At 49.2% G+C, this 26,388-nt stretch overlaps 10 protein-coding genes across 10 annotated transcripts; 6 read left to right on the top strand and 4 right to left on the bottom strand.

The window, feature by feature from the left end:
* Positions 1 to 24: 24 nt before the first annotated feature.
* Positions 25 to 1,758, top strand: RhiXN_02714 (Retrotransposable element Tf2 protein; the record flags this gene model as incomplete). Its single annotated transcript, XM_043322531.1, has 3 exons — positions 25 to 777; positions 829 to 1,459; positions 1,496 to 1,758. The coding sequence occupies 3 exons, from the start codon at positions 25 to 27 to the stop codon at positions 1,756 to 1,758; spliced, it is 1,647 nt and encodes a 548-aa protein (XP_043178027.1).
* Positions 1,759 to 2,312: 554 nt separating this feature from the next.
* On the bottom strand, positions 2,313 to 4,904 carry RhiXN_02713 (Retrotransposable element Tf2 protein; the record flags this gene model as incomplete). Its single annotated transcript, XM_043322530.1, has 1 exon — positions 2,313 to 4,904. The coding sequence occupies one exon, from the start codon at positions 4,902 to 4,904 to the stop codon at positions 2,313 to 2,315; it is 2,592 nt and encodes an 863-aa protein (XP_043178026.1).
* A 75-nt stretch (positions 4,905 to 4,979) lies between these two features.
* RhiXN_02712 (Retrotransposable element Tf2 protein) lies at positions 4,980 to 7,099 on the bottom strand (the record flags this gene model as incomplete). Its single annotated transcript, XM_043322529.1, has 2 exons — positions 4,980 to 5,664; positions 5,748 to 7,099. The coding sequence occupies 2 exons, from the start codon at positions 7,097 to 7,099 to the stop codon at positions 4,980 to 4,982; spliced, it is 2,037 nt and encodes a 678-aa protein (XP_043178025.1).
* A 2,368-nt stretch (positions 7,100 to 9,467) lies between these two features.
* Positions 9,468 to 10,817, top strand: RhiXN_02711 (Retrotransposon-derived protein PEG10; the record flags this gene model as incomplete). The annotated part of the gene is made up of 1 exon (XM_043322528.1): positions 9,468 to 10,817. One exon carries the CDS (start codon positions 9,468 to 9,470, stop codon positions 10,815 to 10,817), a length of 1,350 nt encoding a protein of 449 aa, XP_043178024.1.
* A 239-nt stretch (positions 10,818 to 11,056) lies between these two features.
* RhiXN_02710 (Retrotransposable element Tf2 protein) lies at positions 11,057 to 12,682 on the top strand (the record flags this gene model as incomplete). The annotated part of the gene is made up of 1 exon (XM_043322527.1): positions 11,057 to 12,682. One exon carries the CDS (start codon positions 11,057 to 11,059, stop codon positions 12,680 to 12,682), a length of 1,626 nt encoding a protein of 541 aa, XP_043178023.1.
* Positions 12,683 to 12,718: 36 nt separating this feature from the next.
* On the top strand, positions 12,719 to 14,248 carry RhiXN_02709 (Retrotransposable element Tf2 protein; the record flags this gene model as incomplete). The annotated part of the gene is made up of 1 exon (XM_043322526.1): positions 12,719 to 14,248. One exon carries the CDS (start codon positions 12,719 to 12,721, stop codon positions 14,246 to 14,248), a length of 1,530 nt encoding a protein of 509 aa, XP_043178022.1.
* A 2,092-nt stretch (positions 14,249 to 16,340) lies between these two features.
* RhiXN_02708 (uncharacterized protein) lies at positions 16,341 to 18,022 on the top strand (the record flags this gene model as incomplete). Its single annotated transcript, XM_043322525.1, has 5 exons — positions 16,341 to 16,532; positions 16,588 to 16,874; positions 16,926 to 17,283; positions 17,337 to 17,521; positions 17,575 to 18,022. The coding sequence occupies 5 exons, from the start codon at positions 16,341 to 16,343 to the stop codon at positions 18,020 to 18,022; spliced, it is 1,470 nt and encodes a 489-aa protein (XP_043178021.1).
* Positions 18,023 to 18,235: 213 nt separating this feature from the next.
* Positions 18,236 to 19,093, bottom strand: RhiXN_02707 (Vegetative incompatibility protein HET-E-1; the record flags this gene model as incomplete). The annotated part of the gene is made up of 1 exon (XM_043322524.1): positions 18,236 to 19,093. One exon carries the CDS (start codon positions 19,091 to 19,093, stop codon positions 18,236 to 18,238), a length of 858 nt encoding a protein of 285 aa, XP_043178020.1.
* Positions 19,094 to 19,419: 326 nt separating this feature from the next.
* RhiXN_02706 (uncharacterized protein) lies at positions 19,420 to 19,920 on the bottom strand (the record flags this gene model as incomplete). Its single annotated transcript, XM_043322523.1, has 1 exon — positions 19,420 to 19,920. The coding sequence occupies one exon, from the start codon at positions 19,918 to 19,920 to the stop codon at positions 19,420 to 19,422; it is 501 nt and encodes a 166-aa protein (XP_043178019.1).
* Positions 19,921 to 21,536: 1,616 nt separating this feature from the next.
* Positions 21,537 to 26,374, top strand: RhiXN_02705 (Retrotransposable element Tf2 protein; the record flags this gene model as incomplete). Its single annotated transcript, XM_043322522.1, has 5 exons — positions 21,537 to 21,540; positions 21,619 to 22,215; positions 22,273 to 22,931; positions 22,985 to 24,512; positions 24,573 to 26,374. 5 exons carry the CDS (start codon positions 21,537 to 21,539, stop codon positions 26,372 to 26,374), a joined length of 4,590 nt encoding a protein of 1,529 aa, XP_043178018.1.
* Positions 26,375 to 26,388: the final 14 nt, after the last annotated feature.

Raw genomic sequence — 26,388 nt, 5'->3', positions numbered from 1 at the left:
AAGAAACCACTGCTCTTCCTAGATATGAAACTGCGTGACTATCCAACAGACCCTATCAAAACCCTCATCAATTCTGGTGCCACCTCCAACTTTATATCCCCCTCATTAGTAGAACAACTTAAAATCCCAAAAACCCTACTCAAAAATCCACAAGTAGTGAGAATGCTAGATGGTACCATATCCCAGACTGGTTGCATTTGGCACCAGGTTCAACTTGCAGTCTTGGCCAATGGCCACCACCACACTATTCCTTTCCTTGTTTGCCCCATAGGCAACACACCAGCTATTCTAGGCATGACATGGTTAACAGCAGAAGCTCCTTTGATTGATTGGCAACAGGGACTAGTCACCTTCCCTGAACAAGTTCAAATTGCCTCCAAAGAAGAAGCAGACTCAGATCCTTTAGCAGACCTCCCCCCTCAGTACCATGAGTTTGCTAAAGTCTTTGGAGAAGAAGAATTTAAGGTCCTCCCTCCACATAGGGAGTATGACATCTCTATAGACCTTGTCCTGGACGCCAAACTGACCCCTGGTCCCATATACAGCATGACGGATGCGGAATCTAAGGCGTTGAAACAACACATTGACAAGGAATTGGCAACGGGCAAGATTTGCCCCAGCACCTCATCCGCCGGAGCTCCAGTCATGTTTGTAAAGAAGGCAGATGGCTCACTAAGATTGGTAGTTGACTATAGGAAGTTAAATGACGTCACGCACAAGAACGTTTATCCACTCCCTAGACAGGACAACCTCATGGCTAAACTCAGGCACACTAAAGTATTCACCAAATTAGATCTCTGATGGGGGTACAATAATGTACGTATCAAGGAAGGTGACAAATGGAAAACGGCTTTCAGAACCAAATATGGCCTTTTTGAGTACTTGGTCATGCCTTTTGGTCTTACCAACGCCCCCGCTGCCTTCCAGCATTTCATGAACAACCTGTTCAGAGATCTGATTGACGTGACAGTAGTAATCTATCTGGACAACATCCTTATCTTCTCTGAGAACCCAGAGGACCACCCTAACCACGTCAGAGAAGTACTGTTGCGCCTAATGAAGAACCAGCTATTTTGCAAGTTGTCAAAGTGCCATTTTCACGTTACTACGGTCAACTACTTAGGCATTATCATTTCCCCCTCCAGGTTCTCAATGGACCAGAAGAAGGTAGAAGCTGTCACAACATGGCCCACTCCCAAAACGGTCAAACAGGTCCAGGCTTTCCTAGGTTTTGTCAATTACCTCAGGCAATTCATTCCCAACTTTAGCTCTGTGGCACGCCCCCTCCATAACCTCACTAAGAAGGAGTCCCCTTGGTCATGGGACGTATTGGAAGAACAGGCTTTCCAGGAACTCAAGGCATTAGTCACCAAAGCGCCAGTTCTGATCCACTCAAACCCCAATTTGCCTTATTACCTAGAGACAGATGCGTCAGGCGTAGCCATGGGAGCAATCTTGAGTCAGTGAGGAAACAATAACCGCCTACACCCGGTAGCCTACATGTCAAAATCTTTCTCTGGTGCCAAGGCCAATTACAACACCCACAACAAGGAACTCTTAGCCATCATTAAGGCCTTGGAGGAATGGCGTATCTTCTTAGAAGCAACGGATAGACCCATACAGGTATTCACGGACCATCAAAACTTGGAATACTGGATGCAAGCCAGAACATTCAACCGCAGGCATGCCCAATGGCGCGTATTCTTAAGCGATTTTAACTTTGAAATCCACTATTGCTGTTATAACCTCCTGTCCTAGACGTCTGTAAGGACGTCGAGGGTGCGGGCGCTTATGGCCGTGTGACTAATACAGTAAACCGCTTAAGGCGGCGATGAGGTACCCTACGACAACGAACTAACTAACTACGATGTCCACGCGCTGTAAGGCGGCGGCGAGCTACGTATGTACAGTGAGGACAACGCTTAAGGCGTGTAACTAAGTATCTTACTGGGCTGTAAGGCCCTCGTACAGTGGTGGATGCGACAAGAGGTAATTGACCTGGGTGTTACCATGGTCGGTTGGCCTCCTTATATATTCTACAGAGTGACTAATTACAAATACATTATATCAAATATAATCCAATAAGAACCCCGCTCCGCAGTCGGCCTTACTCATGCATGCGTGTCACCAACATGTCATAGTGATGTCATCAGGTGGAGGTGGCTACGTGTGCTGAGGTAAGCGCGGAAAGGGACGTGGCTCGGCGCTTAGCGTGTGATATAAGCGCCGGGGTCACGTGATCGAAAATGTTGTCCGTTTGCCTTCGTTTAAATTCGAGAAAATGGGAATAAATTCCCTGGTATCGAGTGTGTCTACGACACTGCCCCCCCTCTAAGGGCCTTGGCAGCGCCAAGGGCCTTCTTTCTCATCTCTTCTTTGTACTTCTTCAAAATTTTCCCCGCATTTTTGAGGTTCTCTTGGGGCTCCCACGTGTTCTCTTCTGGTCCATAGCCCTTCCATTTGACTCTGAAGAACCATTTTCCGTTCCTTTCTTCCATGTCTGTTATCCCTTCTACCTCGTATTCTTCTTCCCCGTCCACGGTGACTGGTGGGGGGCGATTTTCAAAGGAGCGCTTCTTGTCCTTTTTGACCTTGGACAGTAGCCCTACATAAAAGACATTGTGTATTCGCATAGTTGGAGGGAGTTCTAGGCGGTAGGCCCGGTCAGAGATCTTCTCAATAACCTTAAAGGGTCCCAAGCGTTGTTCCGTAAGTTTGGGACTTAAGGTTTTGAGGTTGACGTTCTTGGCGTCCAGCCAAGCTTCTTCTCCAATCTCAAACTCTATTGGGCTTCCTTCTTCCCCGGTCGTCATGCGGTGCTTAGACTGCCGGAGTGCCAATTCCACTTCCTTCCACTGTGCTTCCATTGTTTGGGCCAGGTCATCTGCCTCGGGGACGTCCGTTGGTACATTTGACGGCGTTAAGGTGGGTTCCCATCCGTATAAGGCCTTGAAAGGAGTTTTCCCAGTGCTGCTGTGCACAGCGTTGTTGTATGCGAATTCCGCCATTGGTAGCCACTTGCTCCAGTCCCGTTGGTTAGTCCCCGAATAGGCCCTTAAGAAGTGCTCAATAGAAGGGTTGACTCGTTCCGTCTGGCCGTCGCTCTGAGGGTGATATGCCAAAGAGAAGTGTGGGTCAATGCCAAGGCGTTTGTACAGGGCCCTCAGGAATTTATTATTGAATACCCTTCCTCTGTCGGATATGGTCTTCTCCGGCATACCATGACGTTTCCATACGTTTTCCAGGAACAGTTCCGCCAGCTCAGGCGCTTTCAGCTTCTTGGAACATTTTACAAATATCCCGTATTTTGTAAAGCTATCAACAATCACTAGGATTGAGTCGTTGCTTCCGTCCTTGGGTAGGTCTACTATCATGTCATAAGACACATGTTGCCAGGGCCTGACGGGAAGTTCGAGTGGCTGAGGTGGGATAGAGGCGTACTTAGGCTTTCTGATCCGTTGGCATGTTTCACAAGAGTCCACATGCCAATACGTGTCTGCACGGATGCCGGGCCAATAGTAATCCCTTGACACTAATTCCAGGGTACGTTGTCTTCCCGGATGTCCCGCTAGTGGGCTGTTGTGGAAGATGCGCAGTAGCTCCGTTCTTAGTGTTCCGACGTCCGGAACTACAATTCGTCCTTGGTAGAAGAGTAAGCCGGCCTCCATTTCGTAATCCTTGAATGCGCGTTTGATAGAGGGGGGTGCCTTGGACTCATTCTGTAGGAATTGGAGGATTTCCTCCAGTGACTCGTCTTGGTCCAGGGATGACTCAATCTGGCGTTGTAGTTCCTTTTCCGGTGTGACTAAGGCAATGTTAACAAATACCAGGATGGGCAGCATGGTTTGATCCGTAGGCGGGATGTCAGCATGGTCAGCACAACGGGATAGGGCATCTGGCTTGCCGGACTGCTTGCCAGGACGGTAGACTATTTGGAAATTGTAGCCTGCTAGTAACAGGTGCCACCTTGCATGTTGACGGTTAAAGGTCCGGGATTCCTTCCAGTATTCCAAGTTCCTGTGATCGGTGAATACCGTTATGGGATGGGCCGTTCCTTCCAGGAAGATTCGCCAATACTCAAAGGAGCGGATGATTGCAAGGAGCTCCTTGTCATGGGTGTCGTAGTTCTGTTTGGCACCTTTGAATGACTCCGACAGGAAACCTAAGGGATGTAGACGACCATCTTCCTGGCGTTGGCTCAGTATAGAACCTAGTGCTGCACCGGAGGCATCCGTTTCTAGGAAGTAAGGTTTTGCGGGGTCGGCGTGGCAGAGTACCGGGGCATTGGTGATAGCGTCCTTTAGACCTTGGAACGCTTCCTGTTCCTTTGTGTCCCATTTCCAGGTTGTGTCCTTCTTGACCAGGTTGTGCAACGGCCTAGCTATGTGGCTAAAGTTGGCAACGAAGCGACGTAGGAAGTTGGCAAAGCCTAGGAATGACTGGACTTCCTTAACCTTAGTGGGGACTGGCCATTCTTGAACCGCCTGGATTTTGAGCTTATCCAGGCTAAAACCCTTATCAGAGACAATGATCCCGAGGTATTCCACAGAGGTGACATGGAAGGTACATTTGGACGCCTTACAGAACAGCTGGTTTTCCATCAGACGCCGTAAGACTTCATGAACATGCTTGGTGTGTGACGCGTCATCCTTGGAATAGATCAGGATGTCATCGAGGTATATGATGACGCATACATCTAGCAGATCCTTGAACAATTTGTTCATGAAGTGTTGGAAGGCGGCGGGAGCGTTGGTAAGACCAAATGTCATGACTAGGGACTTGTATAGGCCGTATTTGGTACGGAAGGCCGTTTTCCATTCGTCGCCTTCTTTAACCCGGACGTTGTTGTAACCCCATCTTAGGTCTAGTTTGGTGAAGACCTTGGCACCGCGGAGCTGGGCCATAAGGTCATCTGGACGGGGTAATGGGTACACATTCTTTTTTGTCCGGTTGTTTAGGCAACGGTAGTCTACTACGAGTCAATGGGAACCATCCTTTTTGGGTACGAACATAACAGGGGAGCTGATTGACGATTTACTGGGGCGGATCTTCCCAGCTTTGAGCTCGTCCCTGAGCCAGTCCTTGAGTGTGATGGACTCGGCATTGGTCATGCTGTACAGGGGCAAGTTCAAGGGGCCTTCTTCTGTAAGTTCTATACCAATATTGTAATGCCTGTGCGGAGGAAGCTTGTTGAATTCTTCTTCCCCAAATACCTTGGCGTACTGATGGTATTCAGGGGGTACTCCTTTGAGGGGATTTTTGTCAGCTTCTTCCTCTTCGGCAATTGCCACATGTTCTGGTGGCGTGTGGGGGAAGGAGAGCGTGCGTAGATTCCAATCGATTTCCGGATTATGGTTGTTTAGCCATTTCAATCCCAGGATGGCGGCGTGAGACCCTGTATTGCAGATCAGGAAGGTCTTGGTCATTTGTTTACCATCCAAGGAGAAGGTTAGAGTAGCCTTTTTCCAGATTTTACCAGCCTGGGGGCTTGACCCATCGAGCATTGTAACGGTGCGGGGAGTGGAGAGGTCAATGAGTGGAAGGTGGAGTGATTCCGCGGTGCGTGGGTGCATGAATGAGGACGTGGCGCCTGAATCAATCAGGACTTCTAGTGGTTCCGCTTGCTTCTCTGGTTTAATTGGAATGGTGAATAGCGGTTGATTTCTATGTGAAGCAGATATATTACATAATTCCAAACTAAAACCAGAGTCCTTGGGGTCCTTGCGCGCGGCGGCAGGTACCCTTACTCTTTTCCCAATTGGGAGTCAGAGTCTTTGCCAATCTTGGCGGTTTCCTTGGCTTTCCCCTTGTCCTCCTTTGGGGTAGCCTTCCAGCCGGTTCTACACTCGGCAAACTTGTGTCCGGCCCTTCCGCATTTCACACAGAGGCCTTCTGCGTGGCAGCGGTTACGTTCTTCTTCCGATACGTAGTTGGGGTTGGAAGAGAGAGGGCCGGTTTTGGTGGCCTGTTGGTCGGTACTCGCCCCCCGGTTGGGGGTGGTAGAAGATTTGCCAGACTTATTACCCTGTTGCGGGTGGCTGGCTCTTTCCTCACGGAGGGCGTTGTCAATAATGAGGGCAGCATCTTGCAGCTCCCTCAGGGTACGGGGTTGCCTTTCCCTTGTGGCAATCTGTCTTTGGACCTCCCAGTGAAGTCCGCGCGCAAATTGGCCGCAAAGTGCGGCGTCGTTCCAGTCAAGTTCCATTTGCAGCGTGCGGAACTTAGTAATATATTCGGCACAAGTGCCGGATTGGGTGAGGGAAGTGATCTTCCGCTCCGCTGCTCTGGTGGCGTCCGGGTCTCCAAATGCCGCCAGGAATTCAACTTTGAACTCATCCACGGTCTGGATGAGTGCGCGATGGGACCCTAGTTGGTCCAAGTGGGGATGGGCCCAGGCTCCTGCTGCTTCCTCCATGTTCATGAGAAGGAAGCTGAGGACCTCCAAGTCCGAGGGGAACTGCCTCTGGTTGAGGCGAACCCAGGCCAACATGCGGGTTAGCCATTGCTTGGCCTCCAAGCCTATCTTGCCTTTGAAGGCATCTGGGTGGTCCACCTTTACAGTGGAGGGGGCTGGAGGCTGCGCCGGGGTAACGACAGGCGCTGGTGGAGGTCCTTGGGGGGCTGGAGCCGGTCCAGAAGGGAAGGAAGAGGAGGGATAGGGGTTGAAAAGGGTGAGGGGGTTGCGCCTAGGGGCCCCTGTAGGGAAGATGGGGGCTGGGGCCCCAAGGGATGGTTGAGTCTTGCCAAAAGGCTTGACTTTGGGCGCGGCCCTGGGAGTTTCCTCGACCGCGGGGGGTTTTTGTTCTTCTGGGGTGTGGGGGCCCCGGGATTGCTGGAGTTGGGCAAGCCCATCCTTGACAGTATTGACCGCTTGTGAGATGTTTTCGATATTGGTCCGAACCTCTTGGCTAACTTTGGCTTGCTCCAAGAGGGTCCGCTCGATGCGGTCAACCTGGGATTGGAGTCCCCAGAGAAGGCGGATGACCCGCTCGAGAGATACTTCGCCGAGCTCAGGGGAGGCTGGCGGAAGGAAGGGTCCCAGCTCTCCCTGATCGATAGGGGAGCGGGCTCGAGAGGGTGGCCGGGAGCGGGTTGCCATAGGATGTGTGGGATAGGACCGGCCAGCGTGGGTGGATGCCCGGGAGGAAGAACAAGGGGGAGTGCGGGAGGTAATGGTGGAGGATGTGGGGTACTAGTGTGCCTATATCAGGACTTATGAGCGCTTTATTGTATGTGTACGCTAAACCCTTGCCTCAACCGGCCTAGCGTTGGACAGTTCTTACCCTGATCAACTGCCGTGGACGGGCGTGATACGGGGCAGTGCTTCTGCAAGCGGGTGGATTGGCTGTCTAGGGTCGCTAACAAAGGGTGCGGCGACCAGTGGTATGCGGACAATTAGAACCCGTTAGCCTTATAGCAATTCGGTACTAGGTGGGGACGACGCTGGTTTGATTATTGACAGCGAAAGGCAATCCCAATCACCTGATTTCCCTTGTGCTAGTACTAGGGGCCTTCTTGTTGTTGAGCTGAGTGATGGGTGTGCTAGTGGCACGGTTTGCAACCGACTTAAGGTCGATTACCTAGTGTCCTAGACGTCTGTAAGGACGTTGAGGGTGCGGGCGCTTATGGCCGTGTGACTAATACAGTAAACCGCTTAAGGCGGCGATGAGGTACCCTACGACGACAAACTAACTAACTACAATGTCCACGCGCTGTAAGGCGGCGGCAAGCTACATATGTACAGTGAGGACAACGCTTAAGGCGTGTAACTAAGTATCTTACTGGGCTGTAAGGCCCTCGTACAGTGGTGGATGCGACAAGAGGTAATCGACCTGGGTGTTACCATGGTTGGTTGGCCTCCTTATATATTCTACAGAGTGACTAATTACAAATACATTATATCAAATATATAATCCAATAAGAACCCCGCTCCGCAGTTGGCCTTACTCATGCATGCGTGTCACCAACGTGTCATAGTGATGTCATCAGGTGGAGGTGGCTACGTGTGCTGAGGTAAGCGCGGAAAGGGACGTGGCTCGGCGCTTAGCGTGTGATATAAGCGCCGGGGTCACGTGATCGAAAATGTTGTCCGTTTGCCTTTGTTTAAATTCGAGAAAATGGGAATAAATTCCCTGGTATCGAGTGTGTCTACGACACCTCCTAACATATACCATTAGAATTGCCTGAATTTTCTATTATTTTCAGTGTTTTTTATGGACTCAATATCTCATGTTTTTTGATCACATAATCTTGGCGCTTATTCATGCCAAGATGCCGCGCCGAGATGCCATGCCAAGGGCGCTTAGGAGAAATCCACGCTTCTGCGCAGCCCGCAGCACGCTTCTCTTTTCACATGAACGCTTCCTCATCTCACGCACAGACCATGTATATACTTTCTCATTTGTGTCGTAGACACACTCAATACCAGGGAATTTAGTCCCAATTTCTCGAATTTAAACGAAGGCAATTGGAGAACATTTTCAACCACGTGACATCGGCGCTTATATCATACGCTAAGCGCCGAGCCACGTCCCCATCCGCGCTTATCTCAGCACACGTAGCCACCTCCACCTGATGACATCATTATGACACGTCAGTGACACGTATGTATGAGTAAGGCTGACTGCGGAGCGGGGTTCTTATTTGATACGGTATTGGATATAATGTAATTGTAATTAGCTCGTTTGTAGAATATATAAGGAGGCCAACCGACCATGGTAACACCCAGGTTGATTACCTCTTGTCGCATCACCTTACTGTACAAGGCCTTAGGCCAGTAACTACTAAGTTCCCACCTGTACTTGTCGCCTTAAGCGGCTTTCTCATCGTAGATACATAGCTTGCCATCGCCAGTAGGGCCTTGGTCACTGTACTTAGATAGTTAGTTGTCGTAGGTAGCACCCACCGCCTTAAGCGGTTCATACTCAGTTCTATACGGCCACAAGCGCCCGCTACCTAGACGGCCCTTAAGGACGTCTAGGATACTAGGTAATCGACCTTAAGTCGGTTGCAAACCGTGCCTACCCGCACCCACCACACTTAGTCCAACAACAAGAAGGAACCTTGTACTAGCACAAGGGAAATACCGGAGATCGGGATCGCCTTTTGCTGTTAATAATCAAACCAGCGTTGTCCCCTCCTAGTACCAAATTGCTATAAGGCAAGAATTCCCTATCGCCCGCATACCCGGTCGCCGCACCTTTTACCAGCGGACCTAGACAGCCAATACACCCGCTTGCAGAGATTGGATTCTACATCACGCCCGCCCACGGCTGTGATTAGTAATTCCTACTGTTCAACGCTAGGTCGTTTGACGCAAGGTCTTAGCGATCGAGTAATAAAGCGCTCATAAGTCCTGACACAGGCACCTACTAGTTCCCCCATCCCTCACCATTACATCCCAAACCCCCATCCGCTCGTCCTCGCGGGCATCCTCTCACGCTGGCCGCTCCTACCCCGCTCCTACTATGGCAACCCGCTCCCGGACATCCTCTCAAGCCCAATCCCCTTTCGATCCGAGAGACCTGGGACCCCAACTTCCGCCAACCACCTCTATTGAGTATGGCGAAGTCTCCCTCAAACGGGTCACACGACTCCTCCTTGGTTTACTTGGCCAAGTTGAGCGCCTTGAGCGGGAAATTGGGGAAATCAAGGAAGCAGGGGTCGAGACCCAAACGAACGTCAAAAACATCTCCCAAGCCGTCGATGTTGTCAAGGATGGTCTCAAGTCCCTCCAGCTCCAAGGCCCCCGTACACCAGAAGGGCCCCAACCCAAGACAGTGGAAGAAACGCCACGCCCCCTACCAAAAGCTGAGCCTATTGGATCGGCTAGCGGGATCCCCTTCTGGTCAGAACCCCCCAGGGCCTCAGGGCTTGCCCAGCCAACCCCAAGGAGAGCCGTACCCCCGCGAGTCCCGTCTCCCCCTCCATCTCCGCGTCTCCGATCCCCAATCGGAGCACCTGCCCCTCTCCCTCCGGCTCCAGCAGCCCACTATCCCGCTCCGGTCAAGGTTGACCATCCCGACGCCTACACAGGCAAAGTAGGAAGCGAAGCCAAGCAATGGCTGACTAGGATGCTGGCTTGGACCCGCCTCAACGCGCGAATGTTCCCCACCAATCAGGAGGTATTATCCTTCCTCCTGATGAACATGAAGGACACCGCTGGGGCTTGGGCCCACCCTCACCTCGACCAGCTCGGGTCACACCGGGCCATTATCCAAACGGTTGAGGGATTCAAGTTGGAATTTTTGGCAGCGTTTGGTGACCCTGACGCCACAAGGGCCGCCGAGCGGAAGATTACCACCCTCACACAGTCCGGCACATGCGCGGACTACATCACAAAGTTCAGGACCTTAGCCATGGAACTGGACTGGAACGACGCAGCCCTTAAAGGCCAGTTTGCCTGCGGCCTTCACTGGGAGGTCAGCCGCCAGATTGCCACCCGCGAGCACCGACCCCGCACACTCCTTGAGCTGCAAAATGCAGCACTCGTCATCGATAACGCTCTCCGCAAAGAGCAAGCTAGCCACCCGCCGAGGGACAATAAGTCTAGCAGAACCCAAAACCCCGCAAGGGGAACGAGTACTGGCCAGTCATCTACCGGTTCAAAGAAGCTCTCCGACAACCCTAACTTTGTATTGGAAGAGGAGCGTAACCGCCGCCGCGCCGCAGGCGCCTGCATCAAGTGCGGAAAAATGGGCCATAAGTTTGCGGAGTGCCGCACGGGTTGGAAGGCTAACCCTGTTGAGGACAAGGGAAAAGCCAAAGAAACCGCCAAAATTGGCGAAGAATCTGGACCCGAATTGGGAAAAGATTAAGGGTACCTGCCGCCGCGCGCAAGGACCCCAAGGACTCTGGGCTCATTGAAATTTGTAATATATCCAATAGTAGAAATAGAATCTCCCCACTCTTCACAATTTCAATTAAGCCAGAGAAACAAGCGGAACCCCTAGAAGTCCTGATTGATTCAGGCGCCACATCATCCTTCCTCCACCCGCGCACCGCCGAGGCACTACGCCTACCACTAGTAGACCTCCCACATCCTTGCACCGTTACCATGCTTGATGGGTCGAGCCCCCAGGCTGGAAAAATCTGGAAAAAGGCATCACTAACCTTTACCCTTGATGGCAAAAAAATGACGGAAACATTCCTCATCTGCAACACTGGAAACCACCCTGCCATTCTAGGACTAAAATGGTTGGACGCCCATAATCCGGAAATAGATTGGAATCTGCGCACCCTTTCCTTCCCTCACACACCCCCAGAACATGTGGCAATTGCCCAAGAGGAGGAAACCGACAAGAAACCCCTTGAAGGAGTACCCTCCAAGTACCACCAATATGCTAAGGTATTTGGAGAGGAAGAATTCAACAAGCTTCCACCCCACAGGCACTATGACATTGGGATAGAGCTCACCAAAGAAGGACCCCTTAACTCCCCATTGTATAGCATGACTGATGCCGAGTCCGCCACACTCAAGGACTGGCTCAGGGACAAACTCAAGGCTGGGAAGATCCGTCCCAGCAAATCGTCAATCAGTTCCCCCGTCATGTTTGTACCCAAGAAGGATGGTTCCCGCCGTTTGGTTGTAGATTACCGCCGCCTTAATAACCGGACCAAGAAGAATGTATACCCATTACCCCGCCCTGACGACCTCATGGCCCAACTACGTGGTGCCAAGGTCTTTACTAAGCTGGACCTGCGCTGGGGATACAACAATGTCCGGGTAAAAGAAGGAGACAAATGGAAAACCGCCTTCCGTACCAAGTATGGCCTCTACGAGTCTCTGGTAATGACATTTGGCCTGACCAACGCCCCTGCCGCCTTCCAACACTTCATGAACAAACTATTCAAGGACTTGTTGGATGTATGCGTCATCATTTACCTTGATGACATCTTGATCTACTCCAAAGATGACGCATCCCACACACAACATGTTCATGAGGTCTTACGGCGCCTAATGGAGAACCAATTGTTCTGCAAGGCATCCAAGTGTACATTCCACGTCACTTCTGTGGAATACTTAGGGATCATTGTGTCCGATAAGGGTTTCAGCCTGGATAAGCTTAAGATCCAGGCAGTACAAGAATGGCCGGTCCCGACTAAGGTTAAAGAAGTCCAATCATTCCTAGGCTTTGCCAACTTCCTCCGACGATTTGTTGCCAATTTTAGTCACATGGCCAGGCCGCTACACAACCTGGTCAAAAAGGATACGCCATGGAAATGGGACACAAAGGAGCAAGAAGCTTTCCAAGGACTAAAGGATGCCATCACCAACGCCCCTGTACTCTGCCACGCCAACCCCACCAAACCTTACTTCCTTGAGACAGATGCATCTGGCGCGGCCCTAGGGTCCATACTTAGTCAACGGCAAGAAGATGGACGCTTACATCCACTGGGATTCCTGTCAGAATCATTCAAAGGTGCTGAACAAAATTATGACACCCATGATAAGGAACTCCTGGCCATCATCCAATCATTCAAATACTGGCGCATCTTCTTGGAAGGGACCCTGCACCCCATAACGGTTTTCACGGATCATTGTAACCTGGAGTACTGGAAGGAATCTAGGACCTTCAATTGCCGCCATGCACGCTGGCACCTACTCCTGGCTGGGTACAATTTCCACATCGTATATCAACCAGGTAAACAATCTGGAAAACCAGATGCCTTGTCTCGTTGATCAGACCACGCCGATATCCCACCTGCCGATCAAACCATGCTTCCAGATCCTGTATTTGCAAATATTGCCCTAGTAACTCCCGAAAAAGAACTACAACGCCAGATCGAGGCCTCTCCAGACCAGGACAAGTCCTTGGAGGAAATCTTGCAGTTCCTACAAAACAAGTCCAAGGCACCACCCTCCATCAAGCGCGCATTCAAGGATTATGAACTGGAGGCTGGTCTGTTGTTTTACCAGGGACGAATTGTAGTACTGGACGTAGGAACCTTACGGACGGACTTGCTCAGGATCTTCCACGATAGCCCGTTGGCAGGCCATCCAGGCAGACAGAGGACCTTAGAATTGGTATCAAGAACTTACTACTGGCCTGGCATCCGCGCCAATACATATTGGCACGTTGATTTGTGTGAGATCTGCCAACGGATCCGGAAGCCCAAATACGCGTCCATTCCCCCTCAGCCTTTGGAACTTCCATCACAACCTTGGCAACACGTATCATACGATATGATAGTAGACCTGCCCAAGGACGGAAGTAACGACTCCATCTTGGTCATAGTGGATAGCTTCACAAAGTATGGGATTTTTGTCAAATGTTCTAAGAAGCTCAAGGCACCCGAACTGGCGGAATTGTTCTTGGAACACGTATGGAAACGGCACGGTATGCCCAAGAAAACAGTCTCCGATAGGGGAAGGATCTTCAATAACAAATTCCTGAAGGCGCTGTACAAACGCCTGGGAATAGACCCTCACTTCTCCTCAGCGTACCACCCCCAGAGCGACGGACAGACGGAACGGGTTAACCCATCCATTGAACATTTTCTCAGGGCATACTCAGGGGTCAATCAACGGGACTGGACCAAATGGTTACCAATGGCCGAATTCGCGTACAACAACGCGGTGCACAGCAGCACAGGAAAGACACCGTTCAAAGCCCTGTACGGATGGGAACCTACCCTGACACCTTCTAACGTACCCACGGATGTACCAGAGGCCGACGACTTAGCCCAGGTAATGGAGGCACAATGGAAGGAAGTGGAATCAGCACTCCGGCAATCCAAGCAACGCATGACGGCTGGAGAAGATGGAAGCCCAATAGAGTTCGAGATTGGAGAAGAAGCCTGGCTGGACGCCAGAAACGTCAACCTCAAGACCTTGAGTCCCAAACTTACGGAGCAACGCCTGGGACCATTTAAAGTTATTGAGAAGATCTCCGATTGGGCCTACCGCCTGGAACTTCCCCCTACCATGCGAATCCACAACGTCTTCTATATAGGACTCCTGTCTAAGGTCAAAAAAGACAAGAAGCGCGCCTTCAAAAATTGCCCCCCACCGGTCACAGTAAATGGGGAGGAGGAATACAAAGTAGAGGGAATTACCGATGCAGAGGAACGCAACGGGAAATGGTTTTTCCGGGTGAAATGGAAGGGTTACGGCTCGGAAGAAAACACATGGGAGCCCCGGGAGAACCTAGAAAACGCAGAAAAAATTTTGAAAAAGTACGAGGAAGACATGAAAAAGAAGGCCCTCGGCGCTGCCAAGGCCCTTAGAGGGGGGGCAGTGTTGTAGACACACTCGATACCAGGGAATTTAGTCCCAATTTCTCGAATTTAAACGAAGGCAATCGGAGAACATTTTCAACCACGTGACATCGGCGCTTATATCATACGCTAAGCGCCGAGCCACGTCCCCATCCGCGCTTATCTCAGCACACGTAGCCACCTCCACCTGATGACATCATTATGACACGTCAGTGACACGTATGTATGAGTAAGGCCAACTGCGGAGCGGGGTTCTTATTTGATACGGTATTGGATATAATGTAATTGTAATTAGCTCGTTTGTAGAATATATAAGGAGGCCAACCGACCATGGTAACACCCAGGTCGATTACCTCTTGTCGCATCACCTTACTGTACAAGGCCTTAGGCCAGTAACTACTAAGTTCCCACCTGTACTTGTTGCCTTAAGCGGCTTTCTCATCATAGATACATAGCTCGCCATTGCCAGTAGGGCCTTGGTCACTGTACTTAGATAGTTAGTCGTTGTAGGTAGCACCCACCGCCTTAAGCGGTTCATACTCAGTTCTATACGGCCACAAGCGCCCGCTACCTAGACGGCCCTTAAGGACGTCTAGGACAATTTGTCTATATAAACAGCAGGGAAATTGCTTGGAGACCCCAAGTCAATTTTACCTTGTCTCATACCATTGAGGAGGATCATCCCCAGCCAGCTAAGTAGCCGGCCCTTAGTAGTTCAGAAGCTCACCCTTTATTGCGCTCACCACACCTCCAGGGCTAAGCCCCCCTTGCCAGTAGTTTAGTCAAGTAGACGGTTACCTTACGTAGCCTTAGTATAGCCTTAGTTAGTAGTTGTATAGCTTTGTTTGTAGTAGTATGGCCCCAAGCGCCCAACCCACTAGCATGTGACCAACCTTACAGTTGGGTCACAACATTGTAAAATTGACTTGCTGTAGGCTTTGATCAACAAACAAGAGGACTCCCAGTACTAGCACAAGGGAAAAAACCGTGATTGGGGCCACTTTGCGGAGCATAATAATCAAAAGCTCCCCACCCCCACGTAGTACCAAATTGCTATAAGGCTGACAAGCTCTAATCGTCCGCATACCCCAAGTTTTGCCGGAACTCAGTAGTCAGCAACCCTAGACCGCTGAAATACCCGCTTGCTGAAAACCCGCTCATATCACAACCGCCAGGTCTGTTGATTTGTTGTAGGGACAGTCCAACGCTAGGTACTAGACGCAAGGGTTTAGCGTTAGTACACTACAAAAAAACTGCTCATGTCATAACCCATATCTGGAGGGGTTATTACCATATATATCCACTGTCAAAGATATATATAGTATATATGATGCACAGTGATATATTAATAATACAAGTTGCTGGGGGACGTTGCACTCCCCCCGCCCCCCTAGCTGCGGGCCAATGTTAATGCCCGCGGGCAAGGTCTGAATAATATATTATTATAGAAGAGATTATGTCATCCCCCCCCCACCTCAAATCTGTAGTAGTTTAGTATAGTATTTGATAAAGGACTGGAGGGGGGAAGGTCATGTGACCTGGACTTAGAGAATATCACTAAGTCCAGCCATGTCGACCATAAGTCTCTTATATGTAGGAACCTGGAGGTTCTGAGTGCATATGTGCGAGTATATGCGTGCTTGCGGTCATGTTGGTGTGCAACATGAGTGTGTTGGAGGCTTGACAAGGTCAGGACTCATGGGAGGAATGGAGTGGGTCATGACATTGCCCCCCCTTTTGCACATAGTTTAGGGGACATGAACTTGTGCCATTGTAAAAGATGTCTGGGTAGATATCTTATTAGGTGTCAAGTTCTCCTAGGTGTAATTGTGCAATGAGTTATTCTGAGGTCACCTGACTTGTTCTTGGTCATGTGATCCTTGTTGGAATGTTGTTTTCTTCCTGTGGGAAAGTTCCCACACTACTGTCTTTGTAAGGTAGCTTCTCAAGTCTTCTGGAAGCTCCTGGTTAGCAACATATTTCATGGTTGCTTGGTTACTGTATGGTGCCATTTTATTGTTCAGAAAGGATTGGTATAGTAAGTCATTTCCCTCTGACTCAGTCTCTTGGCCCCCATGGTATAAAGAAGAGGGCAGTGGGAGGTGGGATAAGTCATCAACATGTCTCAATGCCCAACTGCCAGCGCCACTCCCTCCACAGTCTTGGATTCCCAGCCTTCAGGGCTGTTGGATGCCACCCCCTATGTTTCCCAGATTGCATCTACTGTGTGGCAGAGTCAAGAGCTGCCTCTGTCACAGCTCACTCCCAGAGCTCTAAAAAGAAGGTTGGATCTGGACTCCCAAGAAGAAGGAGTAAGTGGTCTTGGTTGATAGTAAAAGGTTCTTTTACTAAAAGATAACTGTATAGTCACAGATATCTTGCAAGCTTCCCCCCTTGTCCAGGCGTTGGTTAGTCATGCCCAGCAACAGGGAAGGCTCAGAAGATGGAGGAAGCTCCATTGTCCCATCCATGGCTCCATTGGAGTCAAGGGACTCTATTGTTCCTGTAGCCCCTGAAGGGGAAGAGGACATTGGGGTTCTTCCTCAAGAAGGAAGGCGCTTTTGCCGCAAGGGGAAGTGTTACCTCTTGACATATGCCTGTTATGTCAAGGGTGAGAATACAGTGCAAGCCTCTTGTCATGAGGTTGTCAAGGAGTAAGTGAACTGATTGGATATTGTATTCTTTTACTAATATCTCCTTTTTAGTCTAGTGGACCACCTGCTCACTCTAAGGAGTGGAGGGGGACCCCTTTTGGAAAGTGCCATGGGGGTTACAGAGTCCCATGACTTGAAAGAAGGACAGTGGCATCCTGACTGGCATTGCCATGTCATTGTTTGGGCCAGGACTCTTATCTCCTCAGAGGGCCTGAACCTATGGAAGTATAAAGGAGTGCGCCCCCATGAGCATCTTCTTTTGCTCAAGGACAGTAATGGGAGATTTGCTCCCTTATCTGCCTATGAGTACCTCAAGAAGGAGGCAAATGCCTGGGAGGCACAATATGGGACCCTTACAGAAGAGTTCCTATTGGGTCAATGCCCTGCAGGGTTGAAGGCCAAGACCAATGTAAGTTCCAAGATAAGGAGTGAAATTACTTGCTAAAAATCTTCCTTTCTCAGCGCAATGAGGACTTTGCCTATGCAATGGAGGCAGAGGATGCAGAGGGTTTCTTTGGTTGCTTAAAGGAGCGCCAACCTTGTGATATGGCCATGGGGTATAACAACCTCAAGGCCTTTACTGGTTATTTTTACAGGGATAGGGGCGCCCTTCCTCAGGGTGTATGTGAGCCCAAGGCCCTTAAGAAGTGGGTCTCCTTCTTTTCTATGGTAGAAGGGAGTATTGACATGTTGTTACCAGGGCTACAGTCAACCTGCCACCTGGTGTTCAGGAGTGGGTTACTTCCAATATATTGGAAAGAGATCCTGAATCTGATTGTGGTAAGATCCTTGTTTTGTGGGGTCCTTCAGAGACAGGGAAGTCAGCCCTTGCTTGTTCTTGGGGCCACCACATTAGGTTCAGGCAGAATCTTAACTCTGATGAGTTTAGTGACCATCCTATGGTTCAGTATGCAGTGCTGGATGATATGGATTGGTCCAAGGTCCCTTTGAAGATGTGGGTGCAGGAAGACTTCAATTTCCGCACTAGTTACAGATCAGAGCGCCATTGCCAATGGGGGCGCTCTACTGTTATTTGTTCCAATTCTAAGCCTTCTGTATTTGCTGATTGTAGTTATGCCACAGTTGATGGCAAGAATTGGATAGACACCAATTGCACCTTTGTGTATATTGGTGATAAGTTGTATTAGATAGTTCCCTTCCTGTTTTGTTTTTTCTTGCTTTGTATGTTTTGGACCCTGTCTCAATAAAAGCGTCTTTTCTTTTCCTCCATTTGGCATTTAGAGATAAAATGATTCTTGAGAGATCAGATAAGACAGATGGTTACTAAGAAGGAGCAAACATTGGAAGAAAAGGAAGAAGAGAAGGATGTAAGGTTATTGGATGGGATGTTACATATTTCATCACATTCCATCAGCATAATCCAAGGGATTCCATTTGTTCATGGCCTTGTTACTTTCAAGGTCAGACTCATGTCCTCCTTCATCACTTAATTCATGGATTGCTAAGTTGGATATACTTCTGCTCAGATCATTCTGAGCTGCTTGCATGGCCCATTGTTTGAGCCAGTCATGTAGATCCTCTATGCTCATTTTGCGTTCTAGGATCATGTAATAGACATCCTCAGGAGTGAGGTTGTCCACATAGCCACCTAAGCCTGATGGCAGTTTGTTTTTCCAGTTCTCAATTTCCGCAGCCAGCCATTCCCTTACTGTTGAGATTGGTATCCACCATTCAGGATCAATTTCCTCAATGTCTAGATGCCACTCTGCCAACTTCCTTGTGTGCTTTAGCACTGGGGCCCTCACTACATCCTCCACAGAGGCACCCACATTACCTCTACACACAAAGAACTTGGTACTTTGCATTAGTTTGGGTTGTTTTGGTGGCTCACTGCCAACCCAGCGGAGGTATCCCCTGATTGGACAGCGTAGGGTTCTTCCAATCCAGTAGCATTTCCATTGTTGACCCATTGGTATGTAATCAAGGGTTGCTGAGGGATCAAGTAGTTTGGCATAAGCCTTGGATCGTTGGAAGGAGTCACATCTTGTGATGACCTTATGCCAGTCATAGATGTTGGTGATAGGGGGTTGATCATTCCCCATGTCCCAGCCCATGGATGGATCTGGGGGTGCCCATTGATCCAGGTTGTCCTGGGACCAAGGGAACTTGGTCCTGTGCTCACTGGATCTGTCAAGGTGGTAAGAGGTGGCATCTCCAGTGGCCTTGGAGATCCTGGTCTCTGTTCTGATGGCAGGCATGATGTCTTAGTAATGGGGATGGATAAGAAAGTAGTGGTGCCAGTGGTGGTTTGAGATGACTTCCCAGGCATGGGATGCCTTCCTTTATACCCTGGGTTGCCAGGACCCTTATCTTTCCGCTTGTCAGACCCTTTATTGCCCTTTGCCCTAGGGTCACGTGATTTCCTATGTTCTTCAGTAGAGTGGTTTGTTCTCCCACACACCTCACATTGGATTTCAGTAGACCCTGATTTATCAGAATTGGATTCACTGTTGTTCTCAGCCTCCCAGAGGGAAGACAAGGGAAGTATTTTATCCAATTCATCAATCACCTCCTGAGAAATGCCTCAATCCAGCATTTCCTGTTCCATCTTTAGATGGTTGTCAATATGTTTCTCCAACCTTTTGACTCCCATTACTAGTTCCATTAAGAATCCATAGACCTTTTGGGTACTTGTAAGGTGGTCATTAGTAATCCGTTTCCTGTTTGCCTCAGTTTTTGGTGGTTGAGTTTCCTCAGGGAATTTGGCAAAGAAGTCTTCAATAAAATCCTTCACTGTCTTATTCCTGGTTGCCTCATCTACCAAAGGGGTTTCCTTTTCCCTGGTGGCAGGGTCCTCCAAGGGTGTGTTATTCCCTGGATTCTCATGCCTAGGGTCTAGGATCCTAGCTGTGGCAAGTTGAAATGATTCCATATCCGGTTGGTCAGCCTGTTTAGAAGGGGTAATTCCTACTCCTTCCTGATGTCCCTGTTCCATGCCTTGCATAGGAGATGTCAGCTCCATGACATGATCATGTTCAGGGTTATCCAATTGGGGCAAAGTCCCAAATACACGCCTAGGTTGCATCTTATGAAATCCCATATTGTTGCAAGAAGGCCAAATAGAGCACTATAATAGTCTCTATTACTTGCAAGTTCCAAGATATACCTATCTTAGTCAGTAAGAAGCAAAAATAGCGCAACCCACAAAGGAAGTCTTTAGCTATTTGCAAGTAGAAGACAAGAAGTCTTAGTTATCAAGAGGCAAAATAGCGCAACCCACAGAGGAAGTCTTTAGCTATTTGCAAGTAAAGCAGTGGACACCTAGGGTCCTAGTGATGAGAAGACTCTGACAGTACTTCTTATCACTAATCAGATAGAAGGATCAGTGGAGATCCTTTGTTGACAGTTGTTGATAGTTGAATTTCAAATAAATCACGCAGTTGCTCTTTTTGAGGTGTAGCAACACCTGCTTGTCCCTATAGGTTGTAAGATGAGGGAAAACAAGCTGGCTTTCTAAGCAGCTTGTTCCACCCCTATATATACCTGGGCATCACTTGGGTCTATATACATATTTCAAATGGGAGCACAGCCTCTTGGAGCCGTAGCACAGCCTCAAGAAGCAGTATGAGTCAAAGGACCATGTGGCAGTGCTTGATTAGCCAATCAAATGCCAAGAAATACACCGGTGAGGTGAGGTCTTGGCGGAGTTGGTTCTATTTTTAGCACATGATCACGTGGAACACTGCTTAAGTATGACTCATACTCTTGGCATGCACCGCCACAATATAAGTATGACTCATCCAATTTCCATATATGGTAATCCTATTCCCCAATCCGGCCCGGTTTTACCCAGAGATTGAGCACAGCCATCATCATGTGATTGTGGCAGTGCAGGTAGTACTTGATGACTAAGCATTTGTCATTATGCTTGGTCATAGTTGATTTGTCATTCATGAGTTGATCATGTGATCTGGTTGCTGACTCATCAGAGTTCAGCTGACTAAGCTTAGTCATCTATCCATTTCATCTTCTTTCCTAATTTGGAAAGGGGATTGCCATTTTTGGTAAGTCTAGGTTGCTTAGTCTCTATTTGTCTTGAAAGTCTTCTTCAAGTTATGTCTCTTTCCTAATTAGGAAGGTGAGTTACCATAAATGGTAATCTGACGTTGTGTTGTTGGGACAATATGTTGTGCATCAGTGATGTAGGGGCATTAGTCATCCCTACATCCCCTATAGGCAATACATATACACATATATATGTATATATATACTGGGTATAGGTAAGCAGCTTGTTTTCAATGTCATAACCCATATCTGGAGGGGTTATTACCATATATATCCACTGTCAAAGATATATATAGTATATATGATGCACAGTGATATATTAATAATACAAGTTGCTGGGGGACGTTGCACTCCCCGCCCCCATAGCTGCAGGCCAATGTTAATGCCCGCGGGCAAGGTCTGAATAATATATTATTATAGAAGAGATTATGTCATCCCCCCCCCCACCTCAAATCCGTAGTAGTTTAGTATAGTATTTGATAAAGGACTGGAGGGGGGAAGGTCATGTGACCTGGACTTAGAGAATATCACTAAGTCCAGCCATGTCAACCATAAGTCTCTTATATGTAGGAACCTGGAGGTTCTGAGTGCATATGTGCGAGTATATGCGTGCTTGCGGTCATGTTGGTGTGCAACATGAGTGTGTTGGAGGCTTGACAAGGTCAGGACTCATGGGAGGAATGGAGTGGGTCATGACAGCTCATAAGTCCTGTCACAGGCACCTTCCCCCACACCGTCTTCACAATTCCATCCACACGCTCTGGCGTCCCACACCCATACTCCTGTCCCTCCAGCCGCTCCTCTCAACGTTCCGTGGCAACCCGCTCCCAACCACCCTCTTGCGGCCCATCACCCCCTCCACAACACTTGCCCGGAATGGAACCGGAGCCAACCACTGCCGCTCTCCTCAAGGCTATCCTCAACCTCACCAACCAAGTTGGGTCCTTGCAGGCCCAAATATCATCCCAAGGACAACAGCTTGCAGAGCTCAAAGCCATATGCAAGGAAACCAACAACCTTGTTGGTGACAAAGACCAGGGCGGAGCCCAAACCAAGCCTGGCCCATCGACTGGGCCTGTCACCCCTCCTACCCACTCAGGGGGGGAAGCTCACACTCCAGGCACGGTTAGGCCTGGGCTCAAAGCCCCATTCCGCCCCTCAAGAGGAACAGGTTTTGACTTGGAGGACAAAGAACCAAGGCTCCCCAAAAAGGAGCCTCAAGGAACACCTAGAAGGCACTTGGGATCTCTCACCCCCTTTGACGCAGGGTCCAGCGTAAAACAACCCAAGATGGATCTCCCCGACCCCTATAAGGGTGACACCAGGGGACAAAAAGCCACTCAGTGGCTTGACTGAATGATGCTATGGGTAGCTCTCCATTGCAATCAGTTTGACAAGGAAGAGCAGATGGTTGTGTGGATTTTATACCACATGACAGACAAGGCCGCCAACTGGGCCCTCCCCATCATTGGGAATATCATCAAGGGCAAGGGTAACCCTCCTACCACCATCCAGGCCCTAACAGCCAAATTCAAGGAAGCCTTTGCCGATCCCAACGCCAAACAGGCTGCCGCCAGAAAAATTGCGGCTCTTTCCCAATCCACCACCACCTCCAAGTACGTCACGGAGTTCCGCAATCTCATGGCGGAGCTAGACTGGAACAAGGAGGCCTACATTGCGCAGTTCATGCAGGGCCTCCACTGGAAGGTCAAGGAACTGCTGTCTACCAAAGATAGCATCCCCAACAATCTCAAAGCCATCTTTGCGGCGGCAATTAAAATTGACAACATCCGCTGCAAAAATGAGGAAAACCAACCAAAGAAGGTTCCTGCCAAATCCCCGGCCCCCACGGCCACCACCTCCACTACCACCACTCAACAGGTCCGATTATCAGAGGATCCCAATTACGTTACCCCGGAGGAAAGGGATTGCTGCCGCGCGTCTGGCCTTTGTGTCAAGTGCGGTCAAAAAGGACATGGCATCAAACAGTGCCCTAATGGTTGGAAGGCAACAATCAAGGAGGTAGCCAAGGTGGCTGAAGATGTTGAGTCAGGAAAAGACTAAAGTTGAGGACTGCTGCCAAGCCCCCAACTCAGAAAACAGACAATATAGTAGATAGCGTTGAATTTGTAAATCTTGGTCTAGACTCAAATAAAAAACCGCTTCTTTTTATCAATATATATATCCAAAATGTCCCGGCAGAACCCCTTAGAACCCTCATTGACTCAGGAGCCACATTGAATTTCATCTCCCCCTTGATTGTGGAGAAATACAAAATCCCAAAAACCCAACTCAAAAATCCACGAGTTGTGAGAATGTTAGATGGTACTATATCCCAGACTGGTTGCATTTGGCACCAGGTTCACCTCACGGTTTTGGCCAACAGCCACCCCCACTCCATTCCCTTTCTTGTCTGCCCCATTGGCAACACCCCGGCAATCCTTGGCATGACTTGGTTAACAACAGAAGCTCCCCTTATTGACTGGCAACAGGGACTGATCACCTTCCCTGAACAAGCACAGATTGCCTCTGAGGAAGAAGCAGACCTAGATCCTTTGGCAGACCTCCCTCTTCAGTACCATGAATTTGCTAAAGTGTTTGGCAAGGAAGAATTTAAGGTCCTCCCTCCACATAGGGAGTATGATATATCCATAGACCTTGTCCCGGATGCTAAACTACCCCCGGGACCCTTATATGGCATGACTGATGCTGAATCCAAGGCGCTCAAGCAGCACATTGACAAAGAATTAGCAACGGGCAAGATCCGCCCCAGCACTTCTTCCACTGGCGCCCCAGTCATGTTTGTTAAGAAGGCGGACAGATCTCTTAGGCTGGTTGTGGATTACTGGAAACTCAATGAGGTAACCCACAAAAATGTATATCCACTCCCAAGACAGGACAACCTTATGGCAAAACTGAGACATGCTAAGATATTCACAAAGCTTGATCTACGCTGGGGCTATAACAATGTCAGGATTAAGGAAGGAGACAAATGGAAGACGGCTTTTAGAACAAAGTACGGGCTATTTGAATACCTGGTGATGCCCTTTGGCCTTACCAATGCCCCTGCCGCCTTCCAACACTTCATGAACAACCTGTTCAGGGACCTCATCAACGTCACTGTGGTTATCTACTTGGACAACATCCTGATCTTCTCAGAGAACCCTAAGGACCACCCAACCCATGTCAGGGAAGTCCTATCACGGCTAATGAGGAACCAGTTGTTCTGTAAACTCTCCAAGTGCCACTTCCATGCCACCACGGTGGACTACTTGGGTATTGTTATTTCCCTGGCAGGCTTTTCCATGGATCAGAAGAAGATTGAGGCGGTCACGTCATGGCCAACCCCCAAAACAGTCAAGCAGGTCCAAGCCTTCCTAGGATTTGTCAACTACCTTTGCCGATTCATCCCCAATTTCAGTTCAGTAGCACGCCCTCTGCACAACCTTACCAGAAAGGAAACCCCCTGGTCATGGGGCGACCTAGAGGAAGCAGCATTTCAGGAGTTGAAGGTTCTGGTCACCAAGTTGCCGGTTCTCATCCATTCCAACCCAGAACTCCCCTATTACCTTGAGACAGACGCCTCAGGGGTTGCCATGGGAGCCATCCTTAGTCAGCAGGGCCCAGATAACTGACTACATCCAATTGCGTATATGTCTAAATTGTTCTCAGGGGCAGAAGGAAACTACAACACTCACAACAAGGAACTCCTGGCCATCATCAAGGCCTTGGAGGAATGGCGTATTTTCCTGGAAGCTACGGACAAGCCGGTTCAGGTATTTACAGACCACCGCAACCTTGAGTACTGGATGCAAGCAAGGACATTCAATCAACGGCATGCTAGATGGTGTGTATTCCTGAGCGATTTCAATTTTGAAATACATTATTGTCCAGGGAAGCAATCAGGGAAGCCGGATGCCTTGTCCAGACAATCAGACTACGTTGACAACCCCCAAGAACCAGAAGTCATGCTACTGCCAGAGGTTTTTGCAAATACAGTAGAAGAGGAATTAGAAATTGTCACAGAGATTTGCGCCAAGCTCAAGGAAGATCCATCACTGGAACCAATTATCAAGTTCCTTACTGAGGACGCAGACAACGCGCCCCCCTCAATTAGGAAGGCCTATAGGGACTATGATTGGGAAGAAGACTTGCTATGGTACCGCGGGAAACTGGTGGTTCCGGACTCAGAACCCCTGAAAGAACAACTATTGAGGGAATTCCACAACTCCCCACTGGCAGGACATCCAGGCCAACAAAGGACGCTTGAACTTATCAGCAGGAGCTATTGGTGGCCTGGAATGAAATCTTCTGCTAAGGAATGGGTTGAATGCTGTCCAGTTTGTCAAGCCAACCAACGCGCGCATGCCCCAGCTATCTCCCTGAAGCCCTTAGAAGTTCCCCCTTATCCTTTCCACACCATATCCTATGACTTCATCACAGGTTTCCCCAAATCCCAGGGACACAACGCCATACTGGTTGTAATCAATTCCTTTTTGAAATTTGGTCACTTCATTCCCACCTCAAAAAAGGTCACATCAAAGGGTCTAGCGGACTTATTTGTCAACCATGTCTGGAAATTACATGGGCTACCCATAAAAACCATCTCTGATAGAGGTACCACGTTTACCGGGAAGTTCCTCAGGGCACTATACCAACAACTTGGAATTAAGCCTGCCTTCTCGTCGGCCTATCACCCGGAATCAGACGGTCAAACGGAAAGGGTCAACCAGTTCATAGAGTTCTACCTCAGATTGTATGTGGCTGCAGATCACTCAGATTGGGCCACATGGTTGCCACTGGCTGAATATGCATATAACAATGCCAAGCATTCTGCCACAGGAAAAACCCCTTTTGAACTAGTTTATGGAAGAAACCTGGTAATGAACCCATCCAACGTCCCAGCAAACGTCCCAGAAGCAGACCTTGTAGCAGACACCCTTGCACAGGAGTGGAAGGAAGCAGAATCCGCTTTAAAGATGACAAAGGAAAGAATGGCAGGAGTGAAAGGCACAACCCCAGAATACTATATTGGGGAAAAAGTATGGCTAGACGCAAAGAATGTGGAGATTCAATCCAACTCCAACAAATTAGACCCCAAGCGCCTAGGACCTTTTGAAGTCACCAAGAAGATCTCAAGCCACGCATACCGCCTAAAGCTCCCTGAGTCACTGAAGATCCATGATGTTTTTTACGTAGGACTACTCTCCAAAAGCCACAAATCACCAAACCAGCCATTCCCAGAACGCCCTCCTCCTGAAACAATAAGAGGAGAGGAAGAATACAAGGTGGAACAGATCATAGATTCCAAGAGGCAACAAGGGAAATGGTTCTACCTAATCAAATGGAAAGGATATGGGCCAGAAGACAACTCCTGGGAACCAGAGGAACTACTGGAAAACAGTCAAGAGGAAATCCGTTGCTTCAACAAGTCACAACTGAGAAAGGCTTGTGACTCCGCCAAGAGCCTTTAAGGGGGGGGGGCAAT

This window comes from Rhizoctonia solani, chromosome 3, assembly GCF_016906535.1.
Source record: "Rhizoctonia solani chromosome 3, complete sequence".
NCBI classification, from domain to species: Eukaryota; Fungi; Basidiomycota; class Agaricomycetes; order Cantharellales; family Ceratobasidiaceae; genus Rhizoctonia; species Rhizoctonia solani.
The sequence above is the reverse complement of the archived record's forward strand: the minus strand, read 5'-3'. Positions and strand labels throughout refer to the sequence as shown.